Genomic DNA, 12552 nt, shown 5'->3' on the forward strand with positions numbered 1-12552 from the left:
TCTGTCTGCAGCTGCATTAATAAAGGTTTTTGAATGATTTAATTAAAGATAATCATAATGCAAATTTCACCAATGAACCAATGATTGACAAAGAAGGACGTAAGGATCGAACCCACATGCACAAAGTAGATGTCCTAACCGACTTGCCAAAACTATAGTTTGAAGAAATTTGTGGAGAGGTTGAAAAACGAGTTTTAATGACTCCAACCTAAGTGTATGTAAACTTCCGACTTTAACTGTACCTGAGAGGGGAGTACTGGACATAAGGTCAGACCGGAAGGGAGAGGGATGAGTAGGGAAAGGGGAGAAAGAGACCGACAGAAGCACAGCGGGTAGAACTTGAGCGTTATCAAGCTTGCTCATAGATCCAGGATATGTTCATAGTTAGATCCAAGATATGCTCATAGTAGGATACAGGATATGCTCATAGTTAGATCCAAGATATGCTCATAGTTAGATCCAAGATATGCTCATAGTAGGATACAGGATATGCTCATAGTTAGATCCAAGATATGCTCATAGATCCAGGATATGCTCATAATTAGATCCGAGATATGCTCATAGTTAGACCCAAGATATGCTCATAGTTAGATCCAAGATATGCTCATAGTTAGATCCAGGATATGCTCATAGTTAGATCCAGGATATGCTCATAGTTAGATCCAAGATATGCTCATAGTAGGATACAGGATATTCTCATAGTTAGATCCAAGATATGCTCATAGTTAGATCCAGGATATGCTCATAGTAGGATACAGGATATGCTCATAGTAGGATACAGGATATGCTCATAGTAAGATACAGGATATTCTCATAGTTTGAACCAAGATATGCTCTCAATTGGAGGTTGCAGTTTGAGTGAGCTTGTTACTTAGGACAGTCATGATAGGATGTGTGTAGAGGCTATACAGTACCTGCATCTTTGACCCAGCGCAGTATGGAGGTGATATTGTTGCCCTTGGTGGCGTTACACTGTTTACAGACAGCCTTTGCACTCAGCCCTCCCTGGAACTTGGTCTGTGGCTGCCACCTTTTCCACCTCGATCATTAGATATGAGAATGCTTGCATCGTAGTTGTTTTAATGATTGTGTTCAGTAAACCTAAATCTCAAAAACCTCTACCTATCAATATATTCAAAACTACAGCCCTATCCCATTTACCAGGTACTCCTCACAGTCAAACAGAATACAGAAGTGGAAAGGAGCCTAAATTGTGATAAAATGGAGATCAAATAGTGTGGTAAACTCATAAGTAGTGAGGGCTAAGATGAGGAGTGCTCAGAGCGCACACAAAAAGGTTAAGAGTTCAGGGGACCTGAAACATGTTGCTACTACCATCACTAACCTGTTACAGTGGTCAGACTATACAAATCTGTTGTGTAGGATGAAGGTCTAGTCACCTCTTCCACCCCTGATCTACACAGATGGAACTTCTGCACAAAAGAGAACAGTCAGAACACACAACTCTGCAGATGGGAGAACTTTAGAAGCGGAGACAATGAAAACACACAAATGCAATTTCTCAGCGGCGGAGCCGCATACCCATGTTCTGGTTGGGTGAGACTTACACAATGCCCAGTCGGCTTCCTCATTCCACAGGACAATTAAGTAGAGTAAAGCCTTTCAGTTTCTTTGTGTGGGACAACAGAGTGAGAGGACATGGTGGGGAGAAACAGTTTAAAATCTGACATTACTGTGAAACTACATGTAGGCTGTCAGTCCTCCCCTCTGGATAAAAATCAATAAATTAAAATGGTTTCTTATTTGCAATGTTCTTTATTATCTTTTCCAGTTTCGGATATGAAAAGAGGCATTCATTTTCTTAATTAAATACTTCATAATGTAAAGCAAAAAAGTATTTACAAAATATTCAATTAAATTGTAATCAATGACTTCAGGTGGATCATTACAAGCAGCTGCTAGCTGAGGAGAGAAAAATATAAATACAGAGAACTGCCACTTTGTTTCAGAAAAAAAAATACATGGCATAACATTAGCATTTTTATTTTGAAAAACAAACCAAAAAAGCAATATATTACAGAACTCTCCTGAAATGCATTTCCACTAAACGGAAGCAGAAAAAGCCTTAGGAAACGTACTGTGAATGTAATTGTATACTCTTTTTGAAATTGCTTTTTTAAAGATGATTTATTTATATACCTTTCAAGTTTGAATTATGATTTTCTCTTTTTAAAAATCCACATCGTTGCAAGCCCGTTCTCCCTTTCCAGACCCACAGTTTTTGGAAGTGTAGGAGAAAAGTAACACGGGACAAATTGGGGTTGGCGAGCATGGCCATAAGGAAGCATTGAGACCCCCAGCAGCAAAAGGTCATTGTCCATCGCCCCACAGTCCCTCTCCACCAGACAGGAAGTCCACAGGAGTCTCAAAGACTCCACACTGTAATGTTCAAAGAAAGCGAGCTCCAGCATGTCACTTTTCTTTATACATATTTTCTTTTATCTAAAAAAAAGAACACTTCAATCATCCTAAACTCAAAAAGAAAGAGCTAAATTGCTGACAGAGTCGTGTAGAATCATACATACAACATGATGCCCATCATGTCTCATTCAACAGGATATATGATGTAATCAAAAATATATATATGAGCAGCCTTTATTAGTTCGGTCTGTTGGGGATTTAAATTTTTGTCGTTTTGCTAAACATCATGAATAGTGTTGCTATGGCAACGCGACGCCTTTAAAACAAGGGATAAAACCTCAAAACACTGAAGGAAACAGCCACCCCTACAGCTTGTTGTAACGCTTATCGCTCTCTCGCAATTAGTTTCCCAATTTAGTTCAGACATTCGGCAGCGCAAAATAAACAAAAATGAAGAAAATAAAACAAAAAAACGATTGCATGCTCAATCTGTAGTAGAATCTCCTAGCTGATTTTTTTCCTATTTTTTTTTTTTACGCTGAAGGATTTTGTTGATTCTAACAGCCCCATGTTCCTGAATCATCATCAACAGGATTTTATTTTTCCTCCTCCAGGTCTTCCCAGAGTCTAGGGGGCGCAGGTGAACAGGTCCTAGCTGTTGTTGTCAGACTCCTCGTCCTCGGCCTCACGGAGCCAGGTGAAGAAGGCGGTGACGGACTTCAGGGCCACACCCTTGCCCTGCATCTCAGCGGGGTCCTTGCTGGACTCCCACTTGTAGAAGGCCTCCTCTTTGATCACGTCCTCATCGTACAGCGTGTCAAAGAACATCCGCAGCAGGTCTACAAGAAAGGAGGAAGAGAACATGCCCAATGTAAAATGCCTGCTACTCAGACACAAAAGCTAGAATATGCATATAATTAGTAGATTTGGATAGAAAACACTCTGAAGTTTCTAAAACTGTTTGAATGATGTCTGTGAGTATAACAGAACTCATATGGCAGGCAAAAACCTGAGAAGAATCCAACCAGGAAGTGCGAAATCTGAGGCTTGTAGTTTTTCAAGTGATTCCCTATCTAATACAGAGTGTCTGTGGGGTCATTTTGCACTTCCTAAGGCTTCCACTAGATGTCAACAGTCTTCAGAACCTTGTTTCAGGCTTCTACTGTGAATGGGAAGAGAATAAGAGCTGATTCAGTCGTGTGTCTGGAAAATTGGCACGAGCTCAAACATGCACGCGGCCGTGAGAGCGAGCTGCCTTTCCTTTCAATTCTAAAGACAAAGGAATTGTCCGGTTGGAATATTATGGAAGATTTATGATAAAAACATCCTAAAGATTGATTCTATACATCGTTTGACATGTTTCTACGAACTGTAATGGAACTATTTTGACTTTTCGTCTGGAGTAAACTCATGCGCTTAGTAAATTTGGAGTGCTGGACTAAACGCGCGAACAAAATGTATTTGGTATTTGGACATAAATATGAACTTTATCGAACAAAACAAACATTTATAGTGTAACTGGGATTCCTGGGAGTGCATTCTGATGAAGATCATCAAAGGTAAGTGAATATTTATAATGTTATTTGTGAATTCTGTTGACTCCAAAATGGCGGGTATCTGTATGGCTTGTTTTGATGTCTGAGCGGTGTACTCAGATTATTGCAAAGTTTGCTTTCGCCGAAAAGCTTTTTTGAAATCTGACACAGCGGTTGCATTAAGGAGAAGTTTATCTATAATTCTGTGCATAACACTTGTATCTTTTGTCAAAGTTTATGATGAGTATTTCTGTAAATTGATGTGCTCATTCACTGGAAGTTTTGGAGGCAAAACATTTCTGAACATTACACGCCAATGTAAAATGTTTTTTTGTTGATATAAATATGAACTTTATCGAGCAAAACATACATGTATTGTGTAACATGAAGTCCTATGAGTGCCATCTGATGAAGATCAAAGGTTAGTGATTCATTTTAGCTGTATTTCTGTTTTTTTGTGACGCCTCTCCTTGCTTGGAAAATGGCTGTGTGGTTTTTCTTGTCTAGGTGCTGTCCTAACATAATCTAATGCTTTGCTTTCGCGGTAAAGCCTTTTTGAAATCGGACAATGTGGTTGGATTAACGAGAAGATTATCTTTAAAATGGTGTATAATACTGGTATGTGTGAGAAATTTGAATTATGAGATTTTTGTTGTTTTGAATTTGGCGCTCTGCTATTTCACTGGCTGTTGGCGAGGTGGGACGCTACCGTCCCATATGTCCTAGAGAGGTTAACCCTGTTGCCCAAAGCTAACGTTATAAGTAGCCAGCTAGCTTCATCTGGCTCGTGAGGCTCAACTGGACTGGGGTATGTGTTGTGAAGCTAGCCACAATAAGGATTAGGCACAACAGTGGAATTTGCGGTTTGCCTTCAAAATAAAAGTGTATCATTGACAGTGATGCAAATGAAGACAAATAGTAGAATTATGCCATAGTTTTATTTTGAAGGCTAACCGCAAAGTCCACTATTGTGGCGAATCCTTATTGTGGCTAGCTTCACATAGATGGGTCCGACCACCATTAATCAAATAAGAACTGTCTTATAAATTAGGGTTATTTTAGATGACAGCTAGTTTGTGTCATTTTTGGGGAAGAACATTGTTTGCATCCATGAGCTAGATAGCTTTTTTTTATGACCAGCACTGTAGGTACGCAAGACAACTTTACCAGCATCATAGCATACGTATCGATGAATCGTTGTGACATGAAATGTGTGTGCGCGTAATCAATGTGTAATAACTATGTAAAGAATTTATGAACGCGTTAAATTATTATGTGACGTGCAGTCATATTCAGGTCCTGATTGGTCAAATAGTGTTATTTGACGTGTATCTTTTTTGACACGCAAAGACTCAAACGGCGTTCCATAGAAATCCTGGTTGAGAATGACATGACTGAACAAATGAACAATGAAACAGCACAGCAAGTAAGTGAAAGAAATAGGTTTTGATTATGTTTTACTGGTAATGGGGACATATGTAAATGCCAACAAAATAACTTTTTGGTCAGTGTGGTGTGTGTGTGTGTGTGTAACCTTTATTTAACTAGTCAAGTCAGTTAAGAACAAATTCTTATTTACAATGACGGCCTGGACGACGCTGGGCCAATTGTGCGCCGCCCTATGGGACTCCCAATCACGGCCAGATGTGGTACAGCCTGGATTCGAACCAGGGACTGTAATGACACCTCTTGCACTGAGATGCAGTGCCTTAGACCACTGCGTTCATTGTGTGTTAACTATTTACCTGTACTAGAGTGCTTAAAAGGCCGGTAAAATTTTTAATATCAGTATCGGTTCTTTTTGGAAAAGGAAAATATCGGTATCAGTCAAAAATGTCATATCGGTGCTTCACAAAAAAAAAATTGCCAGAGACTTGACACAAACAGGGAAACAGAGAGGAAAGTGACTGAAGTCATTCTGTATCTCACTCACTGGCAGGCTGCTCCATCTCCACCATGAGGGCCTGCAAGGCGTAGAGAGCCTGCAGCTCCTTCTGCTCATCCTTCAGGTACTTGTGGAGCAGCTTGGCACTCCGGGTGATCACCTTCGCATCCAACTTGTAAGGGTTCTCACCTGCGGGCAGAGGGGGAGGGGTCAAAAACTACCTTTTGGTATTTTTTAACATTAGTCCACTATTGATACAGTCCCAAAATGTTTTGCATGTCAGCAGTCATGTTTTCAAGATATTGGACTTTCAAGAAGCAAAGTGTCACCAGCCACATTATCATGATGATGCGTTTGGAGTGATCTGAGCCATAATGTGTTGGCTCGGATATATTATTTCTACATTGTCCGTCCCAGCATGGTTAACCTGTTAGGGCTAGGGGGCAGTATTGACACGGCTGGATAAAAAAACATACCCGATTTAATCTGGTTACCACTCCTACCCAGTAACTAGAATATGCATATACTTATTACATATGGATAGAAAACACCCTAAATTTTCTAAAACTGTTTGAATGGTGTCTGTGAGTATAACAGAACTCATTTGGCAGGCAAAACCCTGAGACATTTTCTGACAGGAAGTGGATACCTGATGTGTTGTATTACCTTTAAACCTATCCCATTGAAAAACACAGGGGCTGAGGAATATTTTGGCACTTCCTATTGCTTCCACTAGATGTCACCAGCCTTTACAAAGTGTTTTGAGTCTTCTGGAGGGAGATCTGACCGAACAAGAGCCATGGAACGATGATGGCCCATTAGACACCTGGCGCGCGAGTTCATGTTGGGTACCCTCGTTCCAATACGTTATAAAAGAGTATGCATTCGTCCACCTTGAATATTATTCATGTTCTGGTTAAAAAAGGCCCTAATGATTTATGCTATACAACGTTTGACATGTTTGAACGAACGTAAATATATTTTTTCCCCTCGTTCATGACGAGAAGTCCGGCTGGCTTAGATCATGTGCTAACAAGACGGAGATTTTTGGACATAAATGATGAGCTTTTTTGAACAAAACTACATTCGTTATGGACCTGTGATACCTGGAAGTGACATCTGATGAAGAGAATCAAAGGTAATGGCTTATTTACATAGTATTTTCGATTTTAGATCTCCCCAACATGACGTCTAGTCTGTATCGCAACGCGTATTTTTCTGGGCGCAGTGCTCAGATTATTGCAAAGTGTGATTTCCCAGTAAGGTTATTTTTAAATCTGGCAAGTTGATTGCGTTCAAGAGATGTAAATCTATAATTCTTTAAATGACAATATAATATTTTACCAATGTTTTCTAATTTTAATTATTTAATTTGTGACGCTGACTTGACTGCCGGTTATTGGAGGGAAACGATTTCCTCAACATCAATGCCATAGTAAAACGCTGTTTTTGGATATAAATATGAACTTGATAGAACTAAAAATGCATGCATTGTCTAACATAATGTCCTAGGAGTGTCATCTGATGGAGATTGTAAAAGGTTAGTGCATCATTTTAGCTGGTTTTATGGTTTTGGTGACCCTGTCTTTGAATTGACAAAACATTACACACAACTCTTGTAAATGTACTGTCCTAACATACTCTAAATTTATGCTTTCGCCGTAAAACCTTTTTGAAATCGTAAAACGTGGTTAGATTAAGGAGATGTTTATCTTTCAAAGGGTGTAAAATAGTTGTATGTTTGAAAAATTTGAATTTTGACATTTATTTGGATTCAAATTTGCCGCTCTTGAAATGCACCTGCTGTTGATGGAGTGCACCACGGGTGGCACGCTAGCGTCCCACCTAGCCCATAGAGGTTAAAGCAGCTATGCATCGGTACAGAGATGCTAAGTTCGGTGAAAAGAGTATTAGAGTGCAGGGTTGTCCTGATACAGTGTTGGATTGACAGGTAAAGGTAAGGTAACTCACAGATGATGGCCGACTGGCAGATGGATGTCATGACTGCTCTGACAAACATGTTGGAGGACATCTGTGTCTCGTCCAGGTTAGCCTAAAGAGGGAAGGCACAGTCACAACACATATCAGTGGGGTTGAGCAGTGGGATATACAACAAGGACCAATAGGACTAATGGGGATATATATATAGTGCATTCAGAAAGTATTCAGACCCCTTTCCTTTATCCTTATTTTGTTACGTTACAGCCTTATTCTAAAATGGATTAAATATATACTTTTTTTTTTTTAGCAATCTACACACAATAACCCATAATGACGAAGCAAAAACAGAAATACCTTATTTACATTAGTCTTCAGACCCTTTGCTATGAGACTCAAATTGAGCTCAGGTGCACCCTGTTTCCATTGATCATCCTTGAGATGTTTCTACAACTTGATTTGATACCACCTGTGTTAAATTCAATTGATTGGACATGATTTGGAAAGGCACACCTGTCTATATAAGGTCTCACAGTTGACAGTGCATGTGTAACCGATGTGAAATGGCTAGCTAGTTAGCGGTGGTGCGCGCGAATAGCCTTTCAATCGGTGATGTCACTCGCTCTGAGACCTTGAAGTAGTTGTTCCCCTAGCTCTGCAAGGGCTGCGGCTTTTGTGGAGCGATGGGTAACGATGCTTCGTGGGTGTCAGTTATCGATGTGTGCAGAGGGTCCCTGGTTCGAGCCCAGGTAGGGGCGAGGAGAGGGACGGAAGCTAAACTGTTACACATGTCAGAGCAAAATCCAAGCAATGAGGTGGAAGGAATTGTCTGTAGAGCTTTAAGACAGGATTGTGTCGAGACACAGATCTGGGGAAGGATACCAAAACATTTCTGCAGCATTGAAGGTCCCCAAGAACACAATGGCCTACATCATTCTTAAATGGAAGAAGTTTGGAACCACCAAGACTCTTCCTAGAGCTGGCCGCCAGGCCAAACTGAGCAATCAGGGAAGAAGGGCCTTGGTCAGGGAGGTGACCAAGAACCTGATGGTCACTGACAAAGCTGCAGACAACCATCTCTGCAGCATGATGGCCACTCTCTGTAGAGTGGCCATGATGCTGTGGGGATGTTTTTCAATGGCAGGGACTAGGAGACAGGATTGAAGGAAAGACGAACAGAACAAAGTACAGAGAGATCCTTGATGAAGAGCGCTCTGGACCACAGACTGGGGCGAAGGTTCACCTTCCAACAGGACAACGACCCTAAGCACACAGCCAAGACAACGCAGGAGTGGCTTCGGGACAAGTCTCAAAGTCCTTGAGTGGCCCAGCCAGAGCCCGAACTTGAACCTGATCGAACGTCTCTGGAGAGACCTGAAATAGCTGAGCAGCGACACTCCCCATCCAACCTGACAGAGCATTGAGAGGATCTGCAGAGAAGAATGGGAGAAACTTCCCAAATACAGGTGTGCTAAGCTTGTAACGTCATACCCCAAAATACTTGAGGCTGTAATCGCTGCCAAAGGTGCTTACTGTACCAAGTTATCTAGCTGAATAAACTAAGTTTGAGCCTATTCCTGGAAACCTTGAACCATTGTAGTTTACATCAATTATAATTTCTAAGTGGAAGTTGGAAAAGTTATATTTGAGTGTTTCAGTGAATGGTTAGTGAGGGAGGCCCTGCTCTCTCGCTTCCCCAGTTGTTTAGTTAATTTTCATTCCAATCTCCTTTGCATTAGCATAGCCTCTCCTGTAGCCTGTCAACTATGTGTCTGTCTATCCCAGTTCTCTCCTCTCTGCACAGGCCACACAAACGCTTCACACCGCATGGCCGCTGCCACTCTAACCTGGTGGTCCCAGCGCGCACGACCCACGTGGAGTTCCAGGTCTCCGGCAGCCTCTGGAACTGTCGGTCTGTGGCCAACAAGGCAGAGTTCATCTCAGCCTATGCTACCCTCCAGTCCCTCGACTTCTTGGCGCTGACGGAAACATGGATTACCACATAAAACACTGCTACTCCTACTGCTCTCTCCTCGTCTGACCACGTGTTCTCGCATACCCCGAGAGCATCTGGTCAGCGGGGTGGTGGCACTGGAATCCTCATCTCTCCCTAGTGGACATTCTCTCTTTCTCCCCTGACCCATCTGTCTATCTCCTCCTTTGAATTCCATGCTGTCACAGTCACTAGCCCATTCAAGCTTAACATCCTTATTATTTATCGCCCTCCAGGTTTCCTTGGAGAGTTCATCAATGAGCTTGACAAGTTCCTTTCCTGAGGATGGCTCACCCCTCACAGTTCTGGGTGACTTTAACCTCCCTACGTCTACCCTTGACTCATTTCTCTCTGCCTCCTTTCCACTCCTCTCCTCTTTTCTTTTGACCTCACCCTCTCACCGTCCACCCCTACTCACAAGGCAGGCAATACGCTTGACCTCATCTTTACTAAATGCTGTTCTTCTACTAATCTCACAGCAACTCCCCTCCAAGTCTCCGACCACTACCTTGTATCCTTTTCCCTCTCGCTCTCCTCCAACACTACTCACTCTGCCCCTACTCAGATAGTATTGCGCCGTCGCAACCTTCGCTCTCTCTCTCCTGCTACTCTCTCCTCTTCCATCCTATCATATCTTCCCTCTGTTTAATCCTTCTCCAACCAATCTCCTGATCCTGCCTCCTCAACCCTCTTCTCCTCCCTTTCTGCATCCTTTGACTCTCTATGTCCCCTATCCTCCCGGCCGGCTCGGTCCTCCCCTCCTGCGCCGTGGCTTGACGACTCATTGCGATGCTCACAGAACAGGGCTCCGGGCAGCCGAGCGGAAATGGAGGAAAACTAGCCTAGCTGCGGACCTGGCATCTTTTCACTCCCTCCTCTCCACATTTTCTTCCTCTGTTTCTGCTGCTAAAGCCACTTTCTACCACTAAATTCCAAGCATCTGCCGCTAACCCTAGGAAGCTCTTTGCCACCTTCTCCTCCTCCCCCTCCCCCCTCTCTGCGGATGACTTTGTCAACCATTTTGAAACGAAGGTTGACGACATCCGATGCTCGTTTCTTAAGTCAAACGACACCGCTGGTCCTGCTCACATTGCCCTACCCTTTGCTTTGACCTCTTTCTCCCCTCTCTCTCCAGATGAAATCTTGCGACTTGTGACGGCCGGCCGCCCAACAACCTGCCCGCTTGACCCTATCCCCTCCTCTCTTCTCCAGACCATTACTGGAGACCTTCTCCCTTACCTCACCTCGCTCATCAACTCATCCTTGACCGCTGGCTACGTCCCTTCCGTCTTCAAGAGAGCGAGAGTTGCACCCCTTCTCAAAATCTACACTCGATCCCTCCGATGTCAACAACTACAGACCAGTATCCCTTCTTTCTTTTCTCTCAAACTCTTGAGCGTGCCGTCCTTGGCCAGCTCTCTTGCTATCTCTCTCAGAATGACCTTCTTGATCCAAATCAGTCAGGTTTCAAGACTGGTCATTCAACTGAGACTGCTCTTCTCTGTGTCACGGAGGCTCTCCGCACTGCTAAAGCTAACTTTCTCTCCTCTGCTCTCATCCTTCTAGACCTATCTGCTGCCTTTGATACTGTGAACCATCAGTTCCTCCTCTCAATCCCTCTCCGAGTTGGGCATCTCCGGCGTGGCTCACTCTTGGATTGCGTCCTACCTGACAGGTCGCTCCTACCAGGTGGCGTGGCGAGAATCCGTCTCCGCACCACGTGCTCTCACCACTGGTGTCCCCCAGGGCTCAGTTCTAGGTCCTATCCTATTCTCGCTATACACCAAGTCACTTGGCTCTGTCATATCCTCACATGGTCTCTCCTATCATTGCTACGCAGACACAATTAATCTTCTCCTTTCCCCTTCTGATAACCAGGTGGCGAATCGCATCTCTGCATGTCTGGCAGACATATCAGTGTGGATGACGGATCACCACCTCAAGCTGAACCTCGGCAAGACGGAGCTGCTCTTCCTCCCGGGGAAGGACTTCCCGTTCCATGATCTCGCCATCACGGTTGACAACTCCATTGTGTCCTCCTCCCAGAGTGCTAAGAGCCTTGGCGTGACCCTGGACAACACCCTGTCGTTCTCCGCTAACATCAAGGCGGTGACCCGATCCTGTAGGTTCATGCTCTACAACATTCGCAGAGTACGACCCTGCCTCACACAGGAAGCTTCGCAGGTCCTAATCCAGGCACTTGTCATCTCCCGTCTGGATTACTGCAACTCGCTGTTGGCGGGGCTCCCTGCCTGTGCCATTAAACCCCTACAACTCATCCAGAACGCCGCAGCCCGTCTAGTGTTCAACCTTCCCAAGTTCTCTCACGTCACCCCGCTCCTCCGCACACTCCACTGGCTTCCAGTTGAAGCTCGCATCTGCTACAAGACCATGGTGCTTGCCTACGGAGCTGTGAGGGGAACGGCACCTCCGTACCTTCAGGCTCTGATCAGTCCCTACACCCAAAGAAGGGCACTGCGTTCATCCACCTCTGGCCTGCTCGCCTCCCACAGTTCCCGCTCAGCCCAGCCAAAACTGTTCGCTGCTCTGGCACGTGAGGGAACAAGCTCCCTCACGACGCCAGGACAGCGGAGTCAATCACCACCTTCTGGAGACACCTGAAACTCCACCTCTTTAAGGAATACCTGGGATAGGATTAAGTAATCCTTCTAACCCCCCCCTACCCCCCAAAAAAGATATAGATGTACTATTGTAAAGTGGTTGTTCCACTGGATATCATAAGGTGAATGCACCAACTTGTAAGTCGCTCTGGATAAGAGCGTCTGCTAAATGACGTAAATGTAAAAATGTGCTTAATA

General features: G+C 43.7%; 1 protein-coding gene across 12 annotated transcripts in view; it reads right to left on the reverse strand.

The window, feature by feature from the left end:
• Nucleotides 1–1756: 1756 nt before the first annotated feature.
• LOC106576473 (eukaryotic translation initiation factor 4 gamma 1) overlaps nt 1757–12552 on the reverse strand; it is a 75021-nt gene continuing 64225 nt past the window's right edge. For all 12 annotated transcript variants that reach the window (XM_045703921.2, XM_045703922.2, XM_045703929.2 and 9 more), the window contains 3 exons: nt 7774–7855; nt 5851–5991; nt 1757–3221 (listed from right to left, as the gene is read on the reverse strand). In XM_045703921.2, the coding sequence (XP_045559877.2) occupies nt 3034–3221; nt 5851–5991; nt 7774–7855 (411 nt within the window). In that variant the 3' untranslated portion in view covers nt 1757–3033. The remainder of the gene's footprint in view (nt 3222–5850; nt 5992–7773; nt 7856–12552) is intronic.

This window comes from Salmo salar, chromosome 20 (assembly GCF_965601325.2).
Source record: "Salmo salar chromosome 20, fSalSal1, whole genome shotgun sequence".
Taxonomy (NCBI): domain Eukaryota; kingdom Metazoa; phylum Chordata; class Actinopteri; order Salmoniformes; family Salmonidae; genus Salmo; species Salmo salar.